This window comes from Eretmochelys imbricata, chromosome 8, assembly GCF_965152235.1.
Source record: "Eretmochelys imbricata isolate rEreImb1 chromosome 8, rEreImb1.hap1, whole genome shotgun sequence".
In the NCBI taxonomy this organism is placed as follows: domain Eukaryota; kingdom Metazoa; phylum Chordata; order Testudines; family Cheloniidae; genus Eretmochelys; species Eretmochelys imbricata.
In genome coordinates, this window is record NC_135579.1 from 106,223,323 (window position 1) to 106,249,562 (window position 26,240).

The window sequence follows — 26,240 nt, forward strand, 5'->3', positions numbered from 1 at the left end:
AACTAGTTACTGATCCATGAGAGGACCTTCCCTCTTATCCCACAACACTTACTTTGTTTCAGAGCCTTTGATGAGGGACCTTGTCAAAGGTTTTCTGAAAGTCCAAATACACTATATATACACTAGATAACCCTTGTCCACATGTTTGTTGATTCTCTCAAAGAATTCTAATCGATTGGAGGCATGATTTCCCCTTATAGAAGCCATGTTGACCTTTTCCCCCACAAATCGTGTTCATTTGTTTCTAATCATTCTGTTCTTTACTATAGTGCTATCCAATTTGCCTGGTACTGAAGTTAGGCTTACCAGCCTGTAATTGGCAGCATCACTTCCAGAGACTTTTTAAAAAATTGATGTCACATTAGCTATCCTCCAGTCATCTGGTACAGATGTTGATTTAAGTGATAGGTTACATACCACAGTTAGTAGTTCTGCAATTTCATATTTGAGTTCTTTTAGAACTCTTAGCTGATTACCATCTGGTCCTGGCGACTTATTACTATTTTAGTTTATCAGTTTGTTCCAAAACCACCTCTCTTGACACCTCAATCTGGGACAGTTCCTCAGAGTTGACACCTAAAATGAATGGCTCTGGTGTGGGACTCTCCCTCACATCCTCTGCAGTGAAGACTGATGCAAAGAATTTATTTAGCTTCTCCGAAATGTCCGTATCTTCCTTGAGTGCTCCTTTAGCACCTCAATTGTCCCGTGGACCCACTGACTGTTTGGCAGGCTTCCTGCTTCTGATGTACTTAAAATATTTTTTTTGCAGTTAGTTTCTGAGTCTTTTGCTACTTGCTCTTCAAGTTTTTTTGGCCTGCCTAATTATACTTTTACATTGGACTTGCCAGAGTTTATCAATGTGGGTCTTGGATTTCCATTTTTATTGGGTAGTTTTATTCACTCAGATATTACCCAGGGCCCAGCGTGGTAATGAACAGCCAGAATTGTAGTGTCTCAAAATAGTCACAAGATTTGGTTCCTGTAAACTACATCTGCACTAGGAATTTGACCAGTCGCTGGCATTGGCCGATAGCGGTGGGTGTCTGATGGTATGCTAATGGCTTTGTCTCATTTGTATAAAAAGTTAACAGTTTTCAACTCCGGGTTAGGGCATCTTAGTACTGAGAACTGTTGTAAGAAACCAGTTCTTTAGTTAATACAGACTTGCCTTAACTTGGATCTTTACTTAGATTTAGACTTTTAAAGAGGGGTTTGCAGGTCTGGATTGAGCAGTCGTAGCATGTCCCCCATGCAATATCTTGCTCTGGGCAGGGCTGTCGGTTCCTCATGTCTGTGAAAACAATTCACCTGAAAATTAAAGGAAAATTGCCGCCTGTGGTATTGTGTCTTCCTGAGGCGATGCTGTGGCTTTGCATCTAGTTCTGCTGGGAAAGCCTTTGCCTCTGTTCAAGTGAGATGTCAGGATATTTCTTGCACGCCCAGCCTCGGGTGCACAGGCCTGTCAAACCTGTAAATTGGTTCTACCTTGTCCTTTTTGAGATGGGTTTGGTCTGCGCACATTTTGATGCAAAACCATGAGGCATGTGGAGCTGGTTTACAGCTGGCAGTAAAATGGAGCATGAGTGGAATACGATTACTACTGTTTTAAGGAGCTTTTGTCCCCAAGTCCTTGCCGTGAAAGTAATGGTCTGGGCCAGTGCAGATCTGCTATATATTTTGTTGGTGAAATGGAACCTTTAAGGTGGGGATGGTCTTTGATTTTGTTTTTTAATTATCTGTGTTCATCATCTGCCTGCATCATGCCTTGTCTGGCCAGGGCTGACAGTCCCTCTCTTCGGCAAAAACAAATTAGCCTGAAAACTAAAGAAATTTATGTTTACTGTGGTTCTTACTGCACTGGAATCAGCACAGCTGATAGGGCTTAGAAACAGTGTCCTCAGAAAAGCAACCATGTAAAAATGGGACCTTCCCATTCATTGTATCTGAGTCATCTGTTTACTGACATTCATGTTTTTTGCTACTGTTAACTCTTGGGCTCTTCAGTGCTATTGGTGAGCACGCTGACTTTATGCTGCCGTAGGTATTTCCAGGGACAATGCTGGCTAAGTTCCAGTTACGGAATCTTTTACTGGTAGTGATGTAAGAGGCAGAGGTTTGGTCTGAGCGCAGGATTTGGAGCCAGGAACAGTCAAGTCCTAATCTTACCTGTGCCACTGGTTCCTTCTGTGACCTGGAGCTGCTCATTTAACTTCTCTGCCTCAGTTTCATCACAGGTAAGATGAGATAATGGGGTGCTGTCAGGAGAGCACTTTGAAGATGCTGTATACATGCTAAGTCAGGAGTGGGCAAACTTTTTGGCCTGAGGGCCACATCTGGGTATGAAAATTGTATGGTGGGCAATGAATACTCATGAAATTGGGGGTTGGGGTGCGGGAGGGGATGAGGGTTCTGGCTAGGGGTGAGAGCTCTGGGGTGCAGCCAGAAATGAGGAGTTCAGGGTGTGGGAGGGGGCTCTGGGCTTCGGCAGGGGGTTGGGGTGCGGGGTGAGGGCTCGGGGCTGGGGATGAGGGGTTGGGGATGCTCCGGGCTGGGACTGAGGGGTTTGGAGGGCAGGAGGGGGATCAGGGCAGGGGGTTGGGGCGCGGGAGGGGGTGCAGGCTCCGGGCGGTGCTTACCCTCAAGCAGCTCCCAGAAGCAGCAGCATGTCACCCTCCGGCTCCTATGTGGAGGTGTGGCCAGGTGGCTCTGTGTGCTGCCCCGTCCGCATGCACTGCCCCCACAGCTCCCATTGGTAACAGTTCCCAACCAATGGGAGCTGTGGGGGCAGTGCTTGGGGTGGGGGCAGCGTGCTGAGTCCCCTGGCTGCCCCTACGCGTAGGAGGCAGAGGGGTGCCATGCAGCTGCTTCTGGGAGCTGCACAGAGTGGGGCAAGCCCCCGACCCCGCTCCCTGGCAGGAGCTTGAGGGCCGGATTAAAATATTTGGAGGGCTGGATGCACACCCTGGGCCGTATTTTGCCCAACCCTGTGCTAAGTGGTGTTCAGCTTCCCTTTTTGTAGTGGCGACAGCTAGCCAAGTCCATTTTTTTGGCATGTAAACTGAGCCTAGAAGTCTCTCGCATAAACTTGCTATCCCACAATATCACTTTACTTTTCTCAGTAACTACCTTTTTCACTGCTCAGACTCCTCCCAGTAAACTTGAAGGAGAGATCGTAGCTATGCTAAGGTGCGTTGGTATAACATCTGCAGAACTAGCTATATTCGCCCCGGGAAGTGCTCTGCTGTGACCAGCACATGCTTAACTTTCTTTTATCCCTAATTGAGTTCTTCACATCCCTTTGGGAGCCCCGAAGATCCCTCATTTTGACCCCTTTTCACACTTCACAAGTGTCCCCTTGGGATCTTATGTCCCGGCCACCATTCTTTTGTTTAAGGACAGTGGGATTGCCTTAGGGCGCTAACAGTATTGCTCCTTAGCTGGCCAGAAGGATTGAGTGACTGTGATACGTGGTGGCTGCTCTGTAACTCCAATGCCTGTGCCAGATGCTGTGGTTCTTTAACATTCCCAGCTTTGGGAGCAAGAGAGAGGTGGTAGATGTTTTACACGGTAATAGAGCACTGCAGCAAACCAGCCCCTGTTTTGTCAGTTCACTGTAAACTCCCTGAACATTGGATGGCTGCTCATAGATGCACAGATGAATCAAACTGAGAATATACGCGTGCAAGGAAGAACATACCTGTTGGTGGATTCTCTTGGTATAGTCATGGGTGATCAGAGCAGCCCAGGGTCAATAGAGAGTGTTGGTTATAATTTCGCATGCCCCGGTGCCAACTCCAAGATTTGACAGCAAGGTGGGGAGGTCTGAGAGGAGAAGTAGTGCATAGTGTGTCTCCTAACACTTGAAACAGCAATCCAACACCTGGGGTTTAGCAAGGTCGGATTCTGAGGGCTGGGAACAGGAGTGCCCTCAAATCCTTTTAAAAACTAAACTTGGTGTTGTTAGGGCTTGATCTGGTGGTCAGTCCCATTAGTAGCTGTGTGAGATGCCTACCAGGTTCAAACCCGCATTGCCCTACGTCCTTATTTTATTAATGTACCGAGTGTGCACGCACAGATTGGTAAGCATGCTGCACTCCTTGCCGTCAATATCAGCCTTAGACTTTCTTCTGCTCCCAGCCCAGGATAAAAGACAAACTCGTTCCTCACTACCATTCCCTCCGGAGAAGGTCTAAGAGAAAGATAGGCCTTGCATAGTGCTGTGAGGGTCAATGGGTACGGGCTGTCAGTCAAGCAGGGAAGCTACTTTGAGAGCCAGTGACAACACCCAGCCCTACTTCAAGCAGAATTAGAGATTGGCCATGGATATGTGGTCCTGCTCATCTCCATTGTTGGGATGGTGCATCGGGAGATAGGCAAGTTTTGTGCTAACCAGACCAAAATCTCGTCAGGCTTTAGAGGTCAGATGCATCACCTTGGATTGCACACTGGAAGCCAGTGGAGACTACCAAGTGTGACAGGGTCAGGACAGATGGCTATAGGAGAGTAATAGAAGGCAGATATATTAGCTCCAGGCTAAGTAAGTCCCTTTTCCCTGGGTAAGGTAACAGGGAAGGTTCCAGAACAATCAGGAACCTTCTGGAGACCATTGAGATGGGCTGATTAGAACACCTGCAGCCAATCAAGAAGCTGCTAGAATCAATTAAGGCAGGCTAATCAGGGTACCTGGGTTTAAAAAGGAGCTCACTTCAGTTTGTGGTATGCGTGTGAGGAGCTGGGAGCAAGAGGCAGTAGGAGCTGAGAGTGAGAACGCTGACTGTTGGAGGACTGAGGAGTACAAGCATTATCAGACACCGGGAGGAAGGTCCTGTGGTGAGGATAAAGAAGGTGTTGGGAGGAGGCCATGGGGAAGTAGCCCAGGGAGCTGTAGCTGTCACACAGCTGTTTCCAGGAGGCACTCCAGACAGCTGCAATCCACAGGGCCCTGGGCTGGAACCCGGAGTAGAGGGCGGGCCCGGGTTCCCCCCAAACCTCCCAACTCCCGGTCAGACACAGGAGTCGTCGACCTGGACTGTGAATTCAGAAAAACGGCCAAGCTGAGGGCTGCCGTGAAGCTCCAAGGCGAGCAAATCCGCCAATAAGCGCAAGACCCACCAAGGTAGAGCAGGAACTTTCCCACAGAGGAATACTGTCGGTGTAATGTGCTCCCTGCTGCTGGGCCCAGGGGCTAGGCAGGCAGCTGAGTGCTGCGCTGGCAGTAGCTTCCAGGGGCTTTTCGAGAGGCGCTCCAAGCAGACCGTGTTGCAGTAGTCCTGTCTGGAGGCCAGAAGGGAATACAGTAGATTATCAACAAGGCCAGCATCAGAGGGAATGGTCACTGTCCTAGCCAAATGCGGACAGGAAGGGCCAGATTAATCTTTTGTGGGCCCTGCTCTGCCCTAAGGCCCCACCTCCCTCTCTGCTCTGCCCTCCCCGCATGGCCTCTTCTCTGTGAGACCCCGCCAGGTGTGGGAGGAGCGGGCGGAGAGGAGCGAATGGCGGGTGGAGCTTCAGGGGAAGAGGCCAGGCAGCGGGTGGGACCTCTGGCGCAGAGCGGGGCTGCTTCCGAGCGTGAGCCTGGTGTCGTTGTAAACCTGGGACTGCAGGCAGGGAGAGGTTCCGCTGGCTGCCTGCTCTGCCTAGGAATCCCCAGGCCAGTGGCAGCTCTCTTTTAGCCCAGGGTTCATACGGCCGTTGGACTTGACTGCGTTGTAAATCCTCTGACAAAACCCACACTAAGGTTGATTTTTAATTGCTCAAAAGTAAAGAAATTCAGACTTGTTTCCCATGGTGACCTTAACTCTGCTCCCTCGTGCATAATCATTCCAGTGGGTGTAGTACATGATTACTTATCTATATGCTACTCAGGTTGCACTTATGGTTTAAACAAATAGTTCCCAATTCAGCTTATTCCTATGGTGTTACTGGAGGAATGCTATTAAAGATGCATGTGATAAAATGATTCAAAGGGTTTTGCTTTGTTGCTAAAGTTATGCTAAGAGCATATAAACTGCAGAAACACCCCGTGCTACAGATATAAATCTAAAGTAACAGAACAGGTGCAGTTCCTTTGTACCATGTTTCCCATATAGCATGTGTCCCTGTTGCAATGCTGTGGGAACCTTATCTTATGCAGTTCATGCAGTCTTATAGTTCAGATCTTAATGTAACCAATTGCATATAATCTCCCTCCTTTAAAAGAGGAAAAATAAAACAAGGAAAATAAATTGGTAGAGATGGGAGAAGTGCAACCAGAATTTCAGAACAAGTTCTTTAGGGTATGAAATAACAGCTGCAGTCTGGTGCAGAAAATACATGTTCTTCCTGGCAGTTGTTTTACCTTGGAGGCCTCCCCCATTCTAGTAGTAAGAGGGCACAGTCTTGCTGTGACCCATGTGATCTGACATGGCTACAGAATTAACTGTATTTATTTCAAGCCCTTGGAGCTAGATAACATGAGCGGGAATCAAACCCAGGTGTCCTGCAGAGCTCAACTACTAAACCACCAGGCAAGACGTCTGATGTATGAAAATATTCAAAGCAATTTCATCTTTAAAAAATAAACGACCATTATTATAGCAACAAGCCTAGAATACGAGGCACTCGGGTGGTCACCTGTAGAGTACTGGTTGAGAACTAAGCAGGTCTGGACCAATCTGTTGTTGGCAGGCCAATAAGATCATCAGCTTTAAAGCAGTCACAGTGCTCCTTTGCTTAGCAGCTTACTGAGGCTAATGGCAAGTCTACACTACAAAATTAAGGTTTCAGAGTAACAGCCGTGTTAGTCTGTATTCGCAAAAAGAAAAGGAGTACTTGTGGCACCTTAGAGACTAACCAATTTATCTGAGCATGAGCTTTCGTGAGCCACAGCTGATGAAGTGAGCTGTGGCTCACGAAAGCTCATGCTCAAATAAATTGGTTAGTCTCTAAGGTGCCACAAGTACTCCTTTTCTTCTTACTACAAAATTAAGTTGACCTAAAGTACATCGACATCCAGCCCCTGCAGTAATTACATCGATTTGCATGTCCACACGGCGCTCCTTGTGTGGGTGGTGCGTATCCTCAGTAGGAGTGCTTCAACCCATTTACCTGTCAGCGTGGGGCATTGTGGGACGGCTTCTGAAAGGCAGCTACAGTCGATGTAAGCAACGCAGTGTCTGTGCTGGCTCTGTGTCGACCTAACTCCATCGACCTAAGTGCTTCGCCTCTCGCAGAGCTGGAGTTATTAGGTCGGTGTGGTGAGCACGTTACATCGGTGGGAACGACATTTTAGGATAGACGCTTACAGAGTTAGGTCAATGTAAACTGCCTTGTGTCGACCTAACTCTGTAATGACAGGTTTCAGAGTAACAGCCGTGTTAGTCTGTATTCGCAAAAAGAAAAGGAGTACTTGTGGCACCTTAGAGACTAACCAATTTATTTGAGCATGAGCTTTCGTGAGCTACAGCTCACTTCATCAGATGCATACCGTGGAAACTGCAGCAGACTTTATATATACACAGAGAATATGAAACAATACCTCCTCCCACCCCACTGTTCTGCTGGTAATAGCTTATCTAAAGTAATCGTCAGGTTAGGCCATTTCCAGCACAAATCCAGGTTTTCTCACCCTCCACCCCCCCACACAAATTCACTCTCCTGCTGGTGATAGCCCATCCAAAGTGACAACTCTTTACACAATGTGCATGATAATGAAGTTAGGCCATTTCCTGCACAAATCCAGGTTCTCTCACTCCCTCACCCCCCTCCAACAACCCACCCCCATACACACACAGACTCACTCTCCTGCTGGTAATAGCTCGTCCAAACTGACCACTCTCCAAGTTTAAATCCAAGTTAAACCAGAACATCTGGGGGGGGGGGGTAGGAAAAAACAAGAGGAAATAGGCTACCTTGCATAATGACTTAGCCACTCCCAGTCTCTATTTAAGCCTAAATTAATAGTATCCAATTTGCAAATGAATTCCAATTCAGCAGTTTCTCGCTGGAGTCTGGATTTGAAGTTTTTTTGTTTTAAGATAGCGACCTTCATGTCTGTGATTGCGTGACCAGAGAGATTGAAGTGTTCTCTGACTGGTTTATGAATGTTATAATTCTTGACATCTGATTTGTGTCCATTTATTCTTTTACGTAGAGACTGTCCAGTTTGACCAATGTACATGGCAGAGGGGCATTGCTGGCACATGATGGCATAAATCACATTGGTGGATGTGCAGGTGAACGAGCCTCTGATAGTGTGGCTGATGTTATTAGGCCCTGTGATGGTGTCCCCTGAATAGGTATGTGGGCACAATTGGCAACGGGCTTTGTTGCAAGGATAAGTTCCTGGGTTAGTGGTTCTGTTGTGTGGTATGTAGTTGTTGGTGAGTATTTGCTTCAGGTTGCGGGGCTGTCTGTAGGCAAGGACTGGCCTGTCTCCCAAGATTTGTGAGAGTGTTGGGTCATCCTTTAGGATAGGTTGTAGATCCTTAATAATGCGTTGGAGGGGTTTTAGTTGGGGGCTGAAGGTGACGGCTAGTGGCGTTCTGTTATTTTCTTTGTTAGGCCTGTCCTGTAGTAGGTAACTTCTGGGAACTCTTCTGGCTCTATCAATCTGTTTCTTTACTTCCGCAGGTGGGTATTGTAGTTGTAAGAAAGCTTGACAGAGATCTTGTAGGTGTTTGTCTCTGTCTGAGGGGTTGGAGCAAATGCGGTTGTATCGCAGAGCTTGGCTGTAGACGATGGATCGTGTGGTGTGGTCAGGGTGAAAGCTGGAGGCATGCAGGTAGGAATAGCGGTCAGTAGGTTTCCGGTATAGGGTGGTGTTTATGTGACCATTGTTTATTAGCACTGTAGTGTCCAGGAAGTGGATCTCTTGTGTGGACTGGACCAGGCTGAGGTTGATGGTGGGATGGAAATTGTTGAAATCATGGTGGAATTCCTCAAGGGCTTCTTTTCCATGGGTCCAGATGATGAAGATGTCATCAATATAGCGCAAGTAGAGTAGGGGCTTTAGGGGACGAGAGCTGAGGAAGCGTTGTTCTAAATCAGCCATAAAAATGTTGGCATACTGTGGGGCCATGATTTAGAACAACGCTTCCTCAGCTCTCGTCCCCTAAAGCCCCTACTCTACTTGCGCTATATTGATGACATCTTCATCATCTGGACCCATGGAAAAGAAGCCCTTGAGGAATTCCACCATGATTTCAACAATTTCCATCCCACCATCAACCTCAGCCTGGTCCAGTCCACACAAGAGATCCACTTCCTGGACACTACAGTGCTAATAAACAATGGTCACATAAACACCACCCTATACCGGAAACCTACTGACCGCTATTCCTACCTGCATGCCTCCAGCTTTCACCCTGACCACACCACACGATCCATCGTCTACAGCCAAGCTCTGCGATACAACCGCATTTGCTCCAACCCCTCAGACAGAGACAAACACCTACAAGATCTCTGTCAAGCTTTCTTACAACTACAATACCCACCTGCGGAAGTAAAGAAACAGATTGATAGAGCCAGAAGAGTTCCCAGAAGTTACCTACTACAGGACAGGCCTAACAAAGAAAATAACAGAACGCCACTAGCCGTCACCTTCAGCCCCCAACTAAAACCCCTCCAACGCATTATTAAGGATCTACAACCTATCCTAAAGGATGACCCAACACTCTCACAAATCTTGGGAGACAGGCCAGTCCTTGCCTACAGACAGCCCCGCAACCTGAAGCAAATACTCACCAACAACTACATACCACACAACAGAACCACTAACCCAGGAACTTATCCTTGCAACAAAGCCCGTTGCCAATTGTGCCCACATATCTATTCAGGGGACACCATCACAGGGCCTAATAACATCAGCCACACTATCAGAGGCTCGTTCACCTGCACATCCACCAATGTGATTTATGCCATCATGTGCCAGCAATGCCCCTCTGCCATGTACATTGGTCAAACTGGACAGTCTCTACGTAAAAGAATAAATGGACACAAATCAGATGTCAAGAATTATAACATTCATAAACCAGTCGGAGAACACTTCAATCTCTCTGGTCACGCAATCACAGACATGAAGGTCGCTATCTTAAAACAAAAAAACTTCAAATCCAGACTCCAGCGAGAAACTGCTGAATTGGAATTCATTTGCAAATTGGATACTATTAATGTAGGCTTAAATAGAGACTGGGAGTGGCTAAGTCATTATGCAAGGTAGCCTATTTCCTCTTGTTTTTTCCTACCCCCCCCCCCAGATGTTCTGGTTTAACTTGGATTTAAACTTGGAGAGTGGTCAGTTTGGACGAGCTATTACCAGCAGGAGAGTGAGTCTGTGTGTGTATGGGGGTGGGTTGTTGGAGGGGGGTGAGGGAGTGAGAGAACCTGGATTTGTGCAGGAAATGGCCTAACTTCATTATCATGCACATTGTGTAAAGAGTTGTCACTTTGGATGGGCTATCACCAGCAGGAGAGTGAATTTGTGTGGGGGGGTGGAGGGTGAGAAAACCTGGATTTGTGCTGGAAATGGCCTAACCTGACGATTACTTTAGATAAGCTATTACCAGCAGAACAGTGGGGTGGGAGGAGGTATTGTTTCATATTCTCTGTGTATATATAAAGTCTGCTGCAGTTTCCACGGTATGCATCTGATGAAGTGAGCTGTAGCTCACGAAAGCTCATGCTCAAATAAATTGGTTAGTCTCTAAGGTGCCACAAGTACTCCTTTTCTTTTAACTCTGTAATGTAGGCCAGTCCTAAATTATCACAGGTGTCCCTGCACTAGTGTCCCTGCACTGTTTGAGCACTGTGCCATTAGCTATGCAATCATTACCCATGGAGCAGGTAACCAATGGCATAGTTAAATAGGGTGGTTGTTTCAGAAAAAGGTAGTGAGCAGCATTCACCATGGGGGGTGGGGGAAGATCCATACCCCCTCCAGGTAAAACCCCCTCTGACCACACACCCTTAGTTGTCATGTACCATCCCATGTCGGAACCCTGTGGGGTATCAAACAACTACAACCCATACTCGATGGGGACCCCATCTTGAAATAAATCTTTCCTGAACCCCTTCTTCCAGTCTTCAAACAACCCACCAACCTCTTCAAGCTCATCATCAGACACAAGCTATCACCAGTGGGTGAACATTTTTCACAAGCAGTCACTCTATATCTGACCTATCAGTCCTCATCCTGGAAGGACGCCTACCCAACGCTTTCAAAAGATGAGACTGGGAGCTTACATTCCTAACGTTGCTAGACGCTAAAAATCATGGTCTCAATAAAGACACTGGATTTAAGGCTTATTACAACAAACTGTAACCCACTCACCCCCCTTTTTGTCCTGTTATTATAGAGGTGTTAACGGGCCACTTCTCCTTGAATGGTCCCTTAGAATATGTGCTAACTACTTATGCTAAAAAAAAAGGAGTACTTGTGGCACCTTAGAGACTTACCAATTTATTTGAGCATAAGCTTTTGTGAGCTACAGCTCACTTCATCGGATGCGTACTGTGGAAAATACAGAAGATGTTTTTATACATACAGACCATGAAAAAATGGGTGTTTATCACTACAAAAGGTTTTCTCTCCCCACACCCCACTCTCCTGCTGGTAATAGCTTATCTAAAGTGATCACTCTCCTTACAATGTGTATGATAATCAAGGTGGGCCATTTCCAGCACAAATCCAGGTCGTCCCCCGTCCCTCCCCCCCCCCCCCCCCCTGTAATCACTTTAGATAAGCTATTACCAACAGGAGAGTGGGTTTGGGGGTGGGGTGGGGAGAAAACCTGGATTTGTGCTGGAAATGGCCCACCTTGACTATCATACACATTGTAAGGAGAGTGATCACTTTAGATAAGCTATTACCATCAGGAGAGTGGGGTGGGGGGAGAGAAAACCTTTTGTAGTGATAAACACCCATTTTTTTCATGATTTGTGTGTGTAAAAACATCTTCTGTATTTTCCACAGTATGCATCCAATGAAGTGAACTATAGCTCATGAAAGCTTATGCTCAAATAAATTGGTTAGTCTCTAAGGTGCCTCAAGTCCTCCTTTTCTTTTTGCAGATACAGACTAACACGGCTGTTACTCTGAAACCTGTACTTATGCTAAACTATCTGTTGGAACTTGTATTGACCCTCTCAGTACCTTTCCCTGACCTGAAGAAGAGCTCTCTGTGCAGCTCGAAAGCTGGTCTCTCTCCCAAACAGAAGTTGGTCCAGTAAAAGATATTCCCTCCCCCGACTTGTGCAGCTGAACACATTTGCAGCCTGAGGTTAAGGGAACAAGCACAGTAGTTTAGTGCACTTACGATATTGTGGTAGCACTTTGAAACACCAGTCGTTCTTAGCCCCATTGTGCAGTGTGCGGTACAAACGCTGCCTGTAAATATTCATAGTGGAGGTATTTCAAAGCCATATTTGTAAGATTTGAGTCATCAGTGCTTGCTGAGGACATCTTGTGTCCTTTCCAAGTATGATGCTTTAAAGCCAAACAGTATTTTTAAGTTACCTGAGTTCAGAAGAGCATCTGACCAATCACTAAGGCTTTGTCTACGTTAGCACTTTTGTTGGTCAGGGGTGTGAACCCTCCCCCTCCCCCCTGACGGACATGTTTTACCAACAAAAGCGCCGGTGTGGACAGTGCTATGTCGGCAGGAGACGCTCTCCTGCTGACATAGCTACCGCCGCTCATTGGCGGTGGTTTAATTATGCCGACAGGAGAGCTCTCTCCTGTTGGCATAGAGTGGCTACATGAGAGACCTTACAGCAGTACAACTGTGCCACTGTAAGATCTGTCGTGTAGACATAGCCTAAAGCCTGCAGATTGATTGCAGAAGGGAAGGACGTGTCTGACTCAAACGTAACCGAGTGGCTGTTCTTCAGTCCCTCCAGAAAATGAGATCTGGGACTGAGCCCAAGCAGGAAAAACAAAAGTTCAGAGAGTAAAAAGGCATCAAGAACTTTCCAAGAAAGCATCTAACTTCATGGTCACCTTTCTGGCCACCCCATGGAAATCCTTTTGGGCTGTAAGCAGCCAGGGGATGGTGGTTTGAATACAGAATTGGAGCCAGGAGCTCTTGAATTCTAACTCTGGCTCCAACATAGACCCCTGTGTGACCTTAGGCTAGTCAATAACCTTTCTTTACCTCAGTTTCGCCAGCTGCGAAATAGGATTGTTATCTCACTTGTTCATTTGTGGGGTCCCCGAGAGGGATTGGGCAGGGCCCCTGTTTTCCTCTTTGCCTTGCTCTGGTCATAGGGTATATGATCTCTAATTTGGATGAAGGGAGTGGGATTTAGTGCTGTTAAGATCACGTTGCTAATCCCCCAGGGAGTGTGGAATAGCCAGTCTTTCAGTGATAAGAAATGGAGTACTTGTGGCACCTTAGAGACTAACCAATTTATTTGAGCATGAGCTTTCGTGAGCTACAGCTCACTTCATCAGATGCATACGAAAGCTCATGCTCAAATAAATTGGTTAGTCTCTAAGGTGCCACAAGTACTCCATTTCTTTTTGCGAATACAGACTAACACGGCTGTTACTCTGAAATCTTTCAGTGATGAGATTTTTGTGCTTGTCTCCTCTCTCCTATTTCTTAGGCTGGGTTGCCAGCCATCGTTATGTTATCTATGTAGACTTCGGTTTGTTGGCAGAGTTATTCTGATCCTGTTGTTAGGCCTTGTCTATGCTAGGCAAAAATCCACTGCAGCCTACTGTTAGCTGGGATATCTGTAGCACCCCAGTGTTCACGCACATGCACACAAACACGGCCTTCACACCTATCCCACGTGTTTTACCAGCGCTGGCAATGTCGATCATTTGCGCTGCTTGGAGGGGAGGGAAACATTTATGGACCTTAATACAAGAAAGTCTGCGTTTGTTTCAGGCTGCAGAGCGGAGAGCCTGTTGTAAATGACTGATTTTCTTTATTTTTTGGTCAGGCAACAAGAAGGTAAAAATGTGAGGGCTCTTTGCTTTTGGGGTAAATGTCACTCCCACCCGCTGCGTCGTGCATGAGGGAGTGCTTGTTAAAGAAATGGGCAACTTCATAGAGGAGGTGTCCTCTGCTGAACGCTGCCAACTCTGGTGCATGAGGGCTTTGTTTAGTACGTTGATTTTGACAGTGGCTGATGGGAGGAAAAGGGGCATGGCTCGAAGACCTGAGAGTCTGCCTGAGATGAGGGAAGGGAGAACAGCTCCTACAGCCAGCATTTGCCATCTTATTTCATCGAAAAAGGCTTCAGTGTGGGTTGTTGTCCTTTGCCATAAAAAGGTAATGTCTGGAAGCGCAAGGACCGGCTTAGCCTGGCTTACCGTGCCCCACAGGGTGATACATGCTGCAGCCTCCAGTTTGGTCTGAGCTGCAAATCTTCATCGTGACATCAAGCTTCAGCTATCGTAGCTCTACAGCCTCGTGCAACAGGCAATCAAAGACGTGTGAGTGGCTTTTGAGGAAACAAATGGATGATGATGGTATTTCTGTGTTTCTGATTCTGAATGTGGAAGGGAGGAGGGTCCGTACAGCTAATGGTTTGTGGCAAGAAGCAGTAGGAAGGCTCAACGCATGTGTATGAGAGAGTTGGGGGGAGCGTGGGAGGCAGACAGGTGTGATGGGCAGAGATCAGCTCAGGAGTAAATGAGAAATGGAGGGTTTAGGACAGCGAAGAGGGATGAGGAGGGTGAGCTATCTGTCTGTATGTGGGATCTATCAGTGGTTCTGTCATGTTTCCTAATGGAAACATCCCAGTCTACAAATAGCTAAATTGGAGCCTTTCATCTGGATTTTCAAACCCACCTAAGCAATTTGACTTTAATAGGATTTGAGCATCTGGGGGTGGGGGGGAGAACGTGAAAAGTTTGGGGACCACTGCCTTAAGTGGCTTTGAAAATCTCTGAGAAAATGGTCTAGAGATGACTCCATATGCAGACTTGGGCCCCAAGCAGGGTTAGATGATGGTGGCTGCTGAAGGCTTGTGAACACTAGTGCTCCCGTCATTGCTCGGTCTGACAGAGCGGCGCTGCTGTTAGCAAAGGTGGGAAACTTTTGACCTAACGCTCTGGTGCACAAACAATCACTGTGTGCCCTGGGATGAGGCCTTGGACCTCAATCAGCTTGGTTGGAAAAAATGGTTAAAAAGTAGGATTTAGGCTTTTTGTCATCAAGGTTGTGGCTCCAATTCAGTTGTTGGTCCCAGTCTCCTCTTTTTGGGGTGGGCAGTACTTTGGGGATCATAGACGTTAAAGTGGATCCTCCACTTACTCCCCTGGGTGCTGGGGCAGGGGTGCTTCCGACAGGACACTTTCTGGTGCATCCAGAGCAATGGGGATCACTCTTCTGCCTGTGGGAGACTGTTCTATGCTCTTACACACGTCACTGTCGAGACATTTTTCCAGCTATTTAGTTGAAAACTTTCCCATTTAGGGCTCATGGATTAAACTTGTTTTACCTCGTGTTGGATTGAATAATTCCCTTCTCCATGGTGTTCAGACACCCTTCTAATGTCCGTACAGATGACACCATGTCGACATACATGGTACGGTTTAGCTAAATCACATACATCAAACTCTTTTGGTCTTTCCTTTGTTTCAGTCAGTCCCACTGGCCCCTGACCATTTTTGTTGTTTTCTTTGGGCTCCCTCTGGCCGTGAGACAATGTTCTCAACTGCTGGCGGAAGGAGAGGGAGTGCTGAGTGTCTCTCATCCACCAGCTGCTGTACTGCATTGGTACGTTCTAGTGGGGAGTCTTGTCCAAGCCTTCTCATCCAGGGACGAGGTTGTGGCTTGGGACAGCAAGCCAGAAAGGGAAGATATAAAATTAACACGGCACACTTTAAGTGGATTGAAAGCTGGCCTAGTGACAGGTCTCAGAATGTAATTGTAGACGGGGAATCATCATCCAGTTGGGTGTGTTTCTAGTCAGATTCTCTGCAGGGATCTGTTCATGACCCTATGATATTTGATAAATGATCTGTAATAAAATATAAAATGATCCTGGATAAAGTTTGCAGGTGACACAAAAATTGGGGGAGTGGTAAATAGCGAAGCTGACAGGTCACTTATGCAGATCATAGAATCATAGAATATCAGGGTTGGAAGGGACCTCAGGAGGTCATCTAGTCCAACCCCATGCTCAAAGCAGGACCGATCCCCGACTAAATCATCCCAGCCAGGGCTTTGTCAAGCCTGACCTTAAAAACTTCTAAGGAAGGAAATTCCACCACCTCCCTAGGTAACGCATTCCAGTGTTTCACCACCCTCGTAGTAAAAAATTTTTCCTAATATCCAACCTAAATCTCCCCCACTGCAACTTGAGACCATTACTCCTCGTTCTGTCATCTGCTACCACTGAGAACAGTCTAGAGCCATCCTCTTTGGAACCCCCTTTCAAGTAGTTGAAAGCAGCTATCAAATCTCCCCTCATTCTTCTCTTCCGCAGACTAAACAATCCCAGTTCCCTCAGCCTCTCCTCATAAGTCATGTGTTCCAGTCCCCTAATCATTTTTGTTGCCCTCCACTGCACTCTTTCCAATTTTTCCACATCCTTCTTGTAGTTTGGGGCCCAAAACTGGACACAGTACTCCAGATGAGGCCTCACCAATGTCGAATAGAGGGGAACGGTCACGTCCCTCGATTTGCTGGCAGTGCCCCTACTTATACATCCCAAAATGCCATTGGCCTTCTTGGCAACAAGGGCACACTGTTGACTCCTATCCAGCTTCTCGTCCACTGTCAGCCCTAGGTCCTTTTCTGCAGAACTGCTGCCTAGCCATTCGGTCCCTAGTCTGTAGCGGTGCATTGGATTCTTCCGTCCTAAGTGCAGGACTCTGCACTTGTCCTTGTTGAACCTCATCAGATTTCTTTTGGCCCAATCCTCCAATTTGTCTAGGTCCCTCTGTATCCTATCCCTACCCTCCAGCGTATCTGCCACTCCTCCTAGTTTAGTGTCATCTGCAAACTTGCTGAGGGTGCAATCCACACCATCCTCCAGATCATTTATGAAGATATTGAACAAAACCGGCCCCAGGACCGACGCCTGGGGCGCTCCACTTGATACCGGCTGCCAACTAGACATGGAGCCATTGATCACTACCTGTTGAGCCCAACAATCTAGCCAACTTTCTATCCACCTTATAGTCCATTCATCCATCCCATACTTCTTTAACTTGCTGGCAAGAATACTGTGGGAGACCGTGTCAAAAGCTTTGCTAAAGTCAAGGAACAACACGTCCACTGCTTTCTCTTCATCCACAGAGCCAGTTATCTCGTCATAGAAGACAATTAGATTAGTCAGGCATGACTTGCCCTTGGTGAATCCGTGCTGACTGTTCCTGATCACTTTCCTCTCCTGTAAGTGCTTCAGAATTGATTCCTTGAGGACCTGCTCCATGATTTTTCCAGGGACTGAGGTGAGGCTGACTGGCCTGTAGTTCCCAGGATCCTCCTTCCCTTTTTTAAAGATCAATATGGATCACTTGGTAAACTGGACAAAAGCAAACAATATGCATTTTAGCATGACTAAATGTCCTTAATCTCGGAACAAAGAATGGAGGCCATATTACAGGATGGGGGACTCTATCCTGGGAAGCAGTGACTCTGAAAAAAGATTTGGCGGTCATGGTGAATGATCAGCTGAACACTGGCTCTCAGTGTGACGCTGTGGCCAAAAGGGCTAATGCAGTTATTTGTTGCACAAATGGGAATCCTGAGTAGGAGTGGAGAGGTTATTTTACCTCTATATTTGGCACTGGTGCAATCCTGTGTCCAGTTCTGGTGTCCACAGTTCAAGGAGGTGGATAAATTGGAGAGGGTTCAGAGAAGAGCCAGGAGAATTATTAAAGGATTAGAAAACCTGCCTAATAGTGATTGATTCAAGTTCAGTCTGTTTAGCTTAACAAAGAGAAGGTTAAGGGTGACTTGATCACAGTTTATAATGACCTATATGGGGAACAAATATTTGATAATGGGCTCTTCAGTCTAGCAGAAAAAAGTCTAACATGATCCAATGGCTGGAAGTTGAAGTCAGGCAAAGTAATATGGTTAATAAGGTGTACAGTTTTAAAGCTGAAAGTCATTAACCAGTGGAACAATTTCCCAAGCGTCCTGGTGGATTCTGAATCACTGGCAATTTTTAACTCAAAATTAGATGTTTTTCTAACAGATCTGTTCTGGGAATTATTTGGGGATGTTCGGTGGCCAGTGTTATACAGGAGGTCAAACTCGATGATCATAATCGTCCTTTTTGGCCTTGGAAAAGTTTCTTGCCATCATGGTTGTGGAGAAAAGCCTGAAAATATGACCCCAAGTGTGATCTAAAGGCTCAGAACCCAGAAGACTAAAGAAAAAGAACCTCAGCTGATCATTTAAAAGCAAATATCATGATTGTCAAGAGAGTCTCATGATTTTGGGGGCGTGACTCCTGATGTCTGAACATTTGGGGCAGGCAGTACACTGATCCTAGAGGCAGGGATGGCGGGAAGAAAACCCTAGAATTCCAAGAGCCAGCAGCAGAAGTTGGCATCAAGTCAACCTTTTCTGCAGGATTCATTATCTTGTGGTGGTTTCCTTTGTTCCCTTTTGTTCTTCCTTTGAGTGATGCTGAGTGTGAAAGTCTCGGATTCCCCCCAACCCACACTTTCTCTGCTCCTTTCCCAGGATATATTTGTTTAAATTAATTTAACTTCAAATGTGTGTGCCTTCTTCCAGGTAGTTATGGCGGAAGTAATTTGGTGTTTGCTGCTGCCTCAAAGGGCTCTTGAACAGGGTTGACTAATATGCCAAGTAACTTGCCTCAAAACGTGTGCTGCAATATTCCACTCTCTCTATGTGTGTGTGTGTGTGTGTGTGTGCACGCACACGTGTGCATTAGATGACCATCCTTCAGAAAGTTAGCATGGCCTGTGATTTTTTTTTTTTGTTACCCTTTCCCCCCCCCCCCCCCCCCAGTTACTGACCTCATTATCTGTATGATGTGTGTTTTGGTCGGTTTAATCAAAATTAGCTATTGGGGATAAGACCTGTGAGCTCATCTCGCCAGTCGCCCCTGGAGGCCAGTGCAGGACTGCTGAACTTGAAAGCAGCTTTAGTTAAAATAATTAAGGAAGGGGGGAAAAAAGACAAATCTGTTAGGTTTGCACTGTTCAGGTTCCGTCCCTTTTTCTATTTTAATTGTCCTGGAAAAAAGGGAGAAACAAGCTTTCTAAAAGCTCTGATTCTTCCCTCTCTTATTCCCCCCTGCTCCGGAAACTTGGAGGCATCAACTCTCATCTGTCAAAGTGTAAATCAGCAATTAAAACACAAACAGTGAAATGCCAAAGATGACCCGAAGCACAAAGCAACTGACAAACAAGTCCGGACAAATCGGCGGATAATTTATAAGCATTGCCCTAAAATCTAATTATTTGGCAATTCGAATTTGCAGCCGGCCAGGGCTCTGCAATAAATTTAACCCGCCATAAATTATTTAGGAGCAGCCCGTGGTGTAAATCAAAAACACGAGTGTTTGTTTAAGAAATAAGCTGTTTTTGCATAAAATGACTTTTTTCTTCGAAAGAAAAACAACTGAACAGCCTGCACAGCCATTGAGAGTGTGTCCCTTCCAGGGAGGACCCTCCTGCCTCTGCCCCCTTTGGAAGGTGTAAAAGGGGATCTGTGTCTTAGCAGAACGTTATGTCCTTTTTCTTACCAGAAAAATCCTTTTCCCTCATGGGCGGCACCCACTTGTTTTTATTACATTTTGAACAGTCAGCTCTAATTTTTACTGGCATCTTTTATCCTTTGTATTTATTAAACTTCTTTGGGGGGGGGGCGGGGGAGTGGATGGAATAAGTCATACTCCAGAGTAGTTTTTGAACTCAATGGGCAATAGTCTTTAACCTAAATAAAGAAATAAGGGGCTTTGAGTATGCCCCGCCCACTCCTCACATAGACACTTGGGTGAAAGGGTTTGACGAGCCTGGAAGATCTTGCTGTGTATTTTATTCTTGTAATCTAATAATGTTGAGGTTCCAAGAATCCAAGATTATGGGCAAAGGATTCCTCTGTGAATAGCAGTATAACTCTTGCTGGTTTGTTTCTGTATCCAAGAGATTTCCCCACTGTGGGAAAACGTTTAGTGCGTGTAATTGTTTGTTTAATTTCTTTATTATCAGCAGAATTAGAATTAATAATTTCCCCTTCCCCCTCTTCCTGCATCCCCAGCTTGGTGTTTTAGGCAGGAGGTTTCACGTAGTGAGTGTAAAGCTGGAAAAGGCTGAATTTATAGAGGTGATTTCACAGGCCCTCGTGAATTTTCCGAAGCCCTCAGAAAAGGAAGTCCTTGTTAGCTTTGCCGTCAGCTAGTTGTGATGCAGGCTACCAGCTGTTTCAAAGAGAACTGTCATGGGACAGGCAGGTTATTCAGAGTGCTTGCATGTGGTGTCTCTCTTTTGGGGTGGCTGGGAAAGAGGGCAAAAATTATCAGTGAGCTGTCATGCAGTTTAGTTTAAAGAACTGCAGACTCATGTATACGAGCAAACAGATTTGGTAACAGGATGTTTTTAATTTTAACTTTTCCCACATTTGTATATTAGCACAGTGGGGAGGAATTGTGGTGTCTTTTCAGACCTGCTAAAATTGATTTTAGAATTTTTGTTCCCACAATATAATTGCAAATGCCTGTGTTAGCGATTTGGAGCTGTGCGCCAAAGACTTTCCCCATTCAAAATGTATTCAACTTTTCATGATAATGGAAAGGCAAATAAAGAGTGTATTATTTATCACCAGCAATTTGAATTCCAGGTTTCCTTTCAAGTTAGGCTACCCTACTAAATACAATATATAACTGCAATGGGAATGGGCGTACACACTGGATTGTTCGTATTCCTGGTAGAATATGGCTATTTGCAATCTCCAAATACCTCCAAAACGTTCCAACTCATTCAGAACTCCTCCTCGTGTTTGCAGTTACCAGTTCTTACCAGTTCAGCTTGGGCTGTGAGAAATCTATAAGAAAACAGTTAAAAAAGGGTTAGAGATGGGAGAGACTAATGCTGGTGGAACTAGATCTGGGGAACACTGAAGTTGGCATTAATGCTCCCTAAGGTCAGAATTAGATGCGGATGTGTGTGGTGCTCTCTGGGGAGTTTTTACATTCAGCCAAAATGGACCAATTTCCGATGTACCTGTAATTTTAATGTTCCCCTCCCCCCAAAACCGGTTTGACAGTGTAGATGTAACCTAGCACTTCAGAGTTAGCCTGGCCAGTTGTGAGAGTATATGGTTGCCCGGCTGGTTTTCTGAATCGCAGTCTGTCGGGTTGGAGGGAGGGTTGGCTCACCATTTCATAATAATTACGAATGAAATTCTAGATCTGTAATAACATTTTGGGTATCTAAAACAAGCCATATGCTTGGTGGTGGTTTTTTTTTTTTTTAAAGTGGAAACAGATCAACTTTAAGCCATGCATTTTTGGTAATAGAGGATTTTTTTCCTATTTATATTTGATAGATATTTTTGTTTCCACAGGAATGTCAACTCCTAATTTCATGATGCATCATGGGCTTAAGAAAATTGAATTTAATAAAGGCAAAAGATGAATGGCACCTTTAAAGGCCCCAACACTTGTCTTTATTAGTAGGCCAAACTGCAGGGTCTCCGAACACTGCTTCTCTCCAAATGAAAGTTTAAATGAAAAGTACAGTGGTGTCACAGGTTAAATTTCATTGCAGGACTGGCTAACGTTGTTAGCGAGGAGTGGAGCTGATTTCATGGGGCTGGTATCTGTTGCCTTAGATACCAGCGGAGCAAACATTGCCAGAGACTGGAAAAATCTCCACTCTAGGGAGCATTCAGATAAACAGGTTTTTGGGAAGATCCTCACCACTCCCTTGAAAAACTGACCAAATAAGCCAAAAAACCCCTATTAGTCTTTCTCCCAAGACATCCTAGTTGCTAGTCATTTTTTTGTCTGTGACCATAGACCGGTATTAATTCTTGATAGCATTACATTTTTCAGTTCATCTTTTTATTTTCCCAGTCTGTTTTAATCCGACCCTCCTGAAAGTGATTTTTGCCTCTGGTCTGTCATTTGATTCCAGCGGGCAGCGTCGCACAAGGCTCTCTTTCAGCCCTTCTTCACCTCCAGGTGCTTGATGGGCTCCACAGGAGTATCCGTTCCCCTAGGACTGCTCTCTGCAGGGCAATGCACATACAGTCTGTGGCTGTGTCTCCATCTGGGAGAGCAATTTCTGTTCCCTTCATCCTGTGATGGAGAGACCCCTTTGGGCAATCGCGCCTCATGTAGAGCCCAACCCTAAAAGGTGCGGAGCTTTCTTGACTCCAGTTGAAGTCTGTGGGGTCTGAAGGGGCTCAGCCCTTTGGAGAACGAAGGGGTCTTTGAGCTTGGGAATGGAAGGCTGGCAGGTAGGAGAACACTAACCGTTAGCTAGCCCTCCGTCTAGCTAAAGCTACAAAATGGTTTCAGTGTAACTCCCTTGTCATATATGCCAAGACTTGCATGCCAAGACTTGCTAAAACGTTCTCCTCCTGAGCTGAAACTTGCAGTGCCGGGCGTCTGCTCCGCGGTTATGGTACGGAGGGAGAAGTCGAGCTGAGGGTGTTCGGCCATTTCAGGATTAAGTGAGGGGGAAGAACAAAAGCCCATTTCCTATTCTGACCACCAGTTTCGCTTTTTCGTGGTGATCATTCCATTGGCTGAATTTGGTGAGTTCAGATTTAGAATGGGACTAGGTCTGAGTGGTCTGTGGGGCCATTGCAACGTCTGAACAGTGTTACCTGAAGTGTATTTACTAGTGATACTGGGTTTTTGAAACTTTGAGCCTTCGTGCAGTGCTGAGGCAGAGAAGTCATGCACTCCAAAATCGGGAAACAAAATTCCTTCTGCCCCACTGCATGTTTGTAGGGTGTGTCATGTGGCAGGGTTAATGTTATGGGGGAACCATTCGCTTTGGGATTCCTTGCTGTTTGATTTCTCCACCTTAACCTTGCATTAAGGCTAAATGTTGCGCTTATTTCTTCTTCTGTTCATTTGACTTGCCTTTCCCACATTTCCTACCTCACCCCATAACCCACTCTGTGTCTGCCCCCTTTACACCCTCTGCCCCCAAGTCCTTGGATCAGGAGTCATTCACGCTGTAGCAGTGTATTCATGTATACTGTGTGAAATAGAAATCCGTGTTGTGTTGTTCCTTTTCTCCCAACCCCTTCTCCCTCTGGCTTTCAGCGTGTGGTGATGTCATCATCTCGTATTTATGACCTCACAATAATTTCCGTGCCTGGGTCACTGGGGTTGCAGCCAGGGCCTGAAAGCTACATTAACCACTCTGCAGCGATTGCATTTTCCACATGCTAATTTTACTCGCAAGAGTTGCTTTTTATTTATTTATTTTGTATTATTTCTTATTTGTCTCTTCCAGATGTTTTCAGGCAGTTTTTTGTTGTTAAACTAATTCCATTCATGTTTTAAAAATTGATGAAAGCGCTAATAAAAATGTCAGTGGTAAAAATGTTAGCTTTTGCTGTGCTTTGATTAAATTTTGCAAACTGTTTTTGAATATTAAAAAGCAATGTTTCTTTTATTCTCTCTCTCTCTCTGTCTCTCTCTTCTGCTCTTCCCCCTCCCCCCTCAAGTGATTTGAGAGGCTTGTTGCATGGTTATCACTCAATGGGCTCATTTGCACTCCAGAATCCTGGTGCCATGCATCTCTATTAAATAACAGAGACAAATTATTCTTTAAAGACACCAAACAAATTGTCACTTCTCTTACATTAAACTTGGGGGGAGAAGAGGAGGGGGACAAACACAAAGGATTTTATCGCCTTTATTCCGGGGTTGGATCTTTTAATTTCATATATATTTTTTAATAATTGAGAAATCCATCGTAACTGGCTTTGTTTAAACTTTTTATTAACAGGTCCATGTAAATTTTTGATTGCTGATTATTCCTATAATTGAACACTCTCCTGATGAAGAACGTTTCTATTTCCCTATCTGCATAAATTTGCTGTAAGGAATAAACCAGTGTTTGGTGCAGTGCTCTATGCCATACAGATAGCATTGGTGAGGGAGCTCCTGGTTCATCACAGCATTCTGTGGATAGCGTGGCCTAGCAGTCCAGGCCGTGGGAGAGCGCATTGCAACTTCAGCCCCAGCCTCTCCCAGCCGGAGGCGCTTTATGCAATAGCATCCTGGCTGTAATTGTCTAATGTCCCATATCCTTCAGAAGAGCCCCTGGTAAAGTTGATCTCTCTGAGTACAGCTTCTGGATTGCACTGGCTAAGTGACAATGGATCTGCTGTATGTGTCTGTGTGTTGGCTTTGTGGGTTGTGTTTTGAGTGTGGTGGCAGGCTGACGTTCTGCCCGAGGGTGATCAGATCCTGGTGGGAAAGCTTGGGATTGTTGCGACTTAGACAGAGAAATGGCAGTAAGTCCTTGCTGCCTAGTTTTGGCAGCTACCGTAATAAACTGCAAACTTGTAACCTTTCCTAATAGCAGTGTTGCGACCCCATTCCTTCCTAGGCACGTGTGCACATTGGCCTCACTTTTTCCTTTTTAGAGCTGTATGCCTCTCCTTAATATGGGGAGGTGCCATCTTCCTGTAATGTATTGTTTGTATTACCGCAGTGCCTAGGAGGCCCAGTCCGGAGCAGGACCCCACCGTGCTAGGTGGTGTCCAAATACAGAACAAAAAGATGGCCCCTGCCCCAAAGAGCTTGGTTTGGGTCTTCCCAGCGGTCATCTTTTTATAACAACTTGTTTTCTTTTGTGCCTTATTCAGGAAATCATTGAGTTCCCCATTCTGAAGCTAAATGGCAGGACGATGGAGATTGAATCCACCTTTCACATGTATGTGCAGCCGGTGGTGCACCCTCAGCTTACTCCCTTCTGTACAGAGGTAAAGCGCGAAGGACGCACAGTGCTCCAAGAGTCTCTCTCTAACCGGGAAACAGGGTTACCTTTTGCATGGGGTCAGGGTTAGCACCTCTTAGTGCATGTTGAACGTAAACCATCACTCCAACTCCTTGCTGTTGATTCTAATAATAATAATAATAATTTTATTATAGTGTCTTGGAGCCCCAGTCCTGGACCAGGGCTCTTTTGTGCTAGGTGCTGTACAAATGTCGTTAAACTCTTTTATAGCAAAACTTTTGTTTTAACTAATAGACAATCACAGTAGACAACCTCTTTAATTCTGTGGTTCCTTAATGCTATCAGAGGTGCTGGGGCTCTCTCCAGAGAGCAGTGAGACAGACATGTCAGACTGTTGACATTGTTCCAATGCAGCAGTTTGGTGTGGAAGGTTAAACAGAGCATGTTCCGAATGGAAGGAAACGAATAACACTGTGCTGCTGTGTGATTGAAGGGATCTAATGTCCTAGCCTGTGAGCTTCACTGCTGTGGGTTGCTGTCACCAGAACCCCCTGATCTCGTGATAAGACCATTTTTAAAAACATAAAAAAAAATTCTCTTTGCAGGATATGACTGTGTTCTTGTTATCTGATTACTGTCAACACTAAGGGCCATTTTCCCCATGTCCATATTCACCTCTTCCCAAATGTGCGTAATGATAGGATGCAAATTACATGGGGTTCTGAGTCATGAGATCCTTGGTCTATGAAAGGAAGAGATTTGTTGTGTTCTATCTCTCGTATTTAACTCAAAGAATTAAGAATTTGCAGATTTTCCCTGATGCATCTATAAAAATGAAATAATATTGCCACCGGCAATATTTACAAACTCATTGATGATAGGAGAAGTCCTGGAAGACTGGAGAAGGGCTAACATGGTGCTCATCTTTAAAAAGGAGGAGCCGGGAACTGTAACCCAGTAAGCCTGACTTTGATATCTTGAAAGCTACTAGAGCAATGTATAAAACATTCAATTTGCGAATACCTGGAGGATGGAGGGGTGATCACTAGCAACCAGCATGGATTTATTAAGAACAAATCATGCCAAACCAGGTTGATTTCGTTCTTTGACAGCGTAACTGATTTGGTGGACGGGGGCGGGAATGCGGTAGACATCATGTACCTGGACTTCAGCTAGGCTTTTGACACAGGCCCACATGGCATTCTGATAAGTAAGCTGGAGAAATGTGGGCTCAGCAGAACTCCCATTAAGTGGATATATAACTGGTTAAACAACTGCAAACAAAGAGTAACTATTAATGGAATGATGTCGGAATGGGGGGAGGTCTCAAGTGGGGTTCCACAGGGATCTGTTCTGGGTCCAGTGTTTAACATCTTTCTTAATG

The 26,240-nt window shown here is 45.7% G+C and overlaps 1 protein-coding gene across 3 annotated transcripts in view; it reads left to right on the top strand.

Annotated features, from left to right (window-relative positions):
- The window catches only part of ERI3 (ERI1 exoribonuclease family member 3), a 238,142-nt gene that overhangs the window by 14,827 nt on the left and 197,075 nt on the right, over positions 1 to 26,240 (top strand). For all 3 annotated transcript variants that reach the window (XM_077824965.1, XM_077824966.1, XM_077824964.1), the window contains exon 3: positions 24,765 to 24,881. In XM_077824965.1, the coding sequence (XP_077681091.1) occupies positions 24,765 to 24,881 (117 nt within the window). The remainder of the gene's footprint in view (positions 1 to 24,764; positions 24,882 to 26,240) is intronic.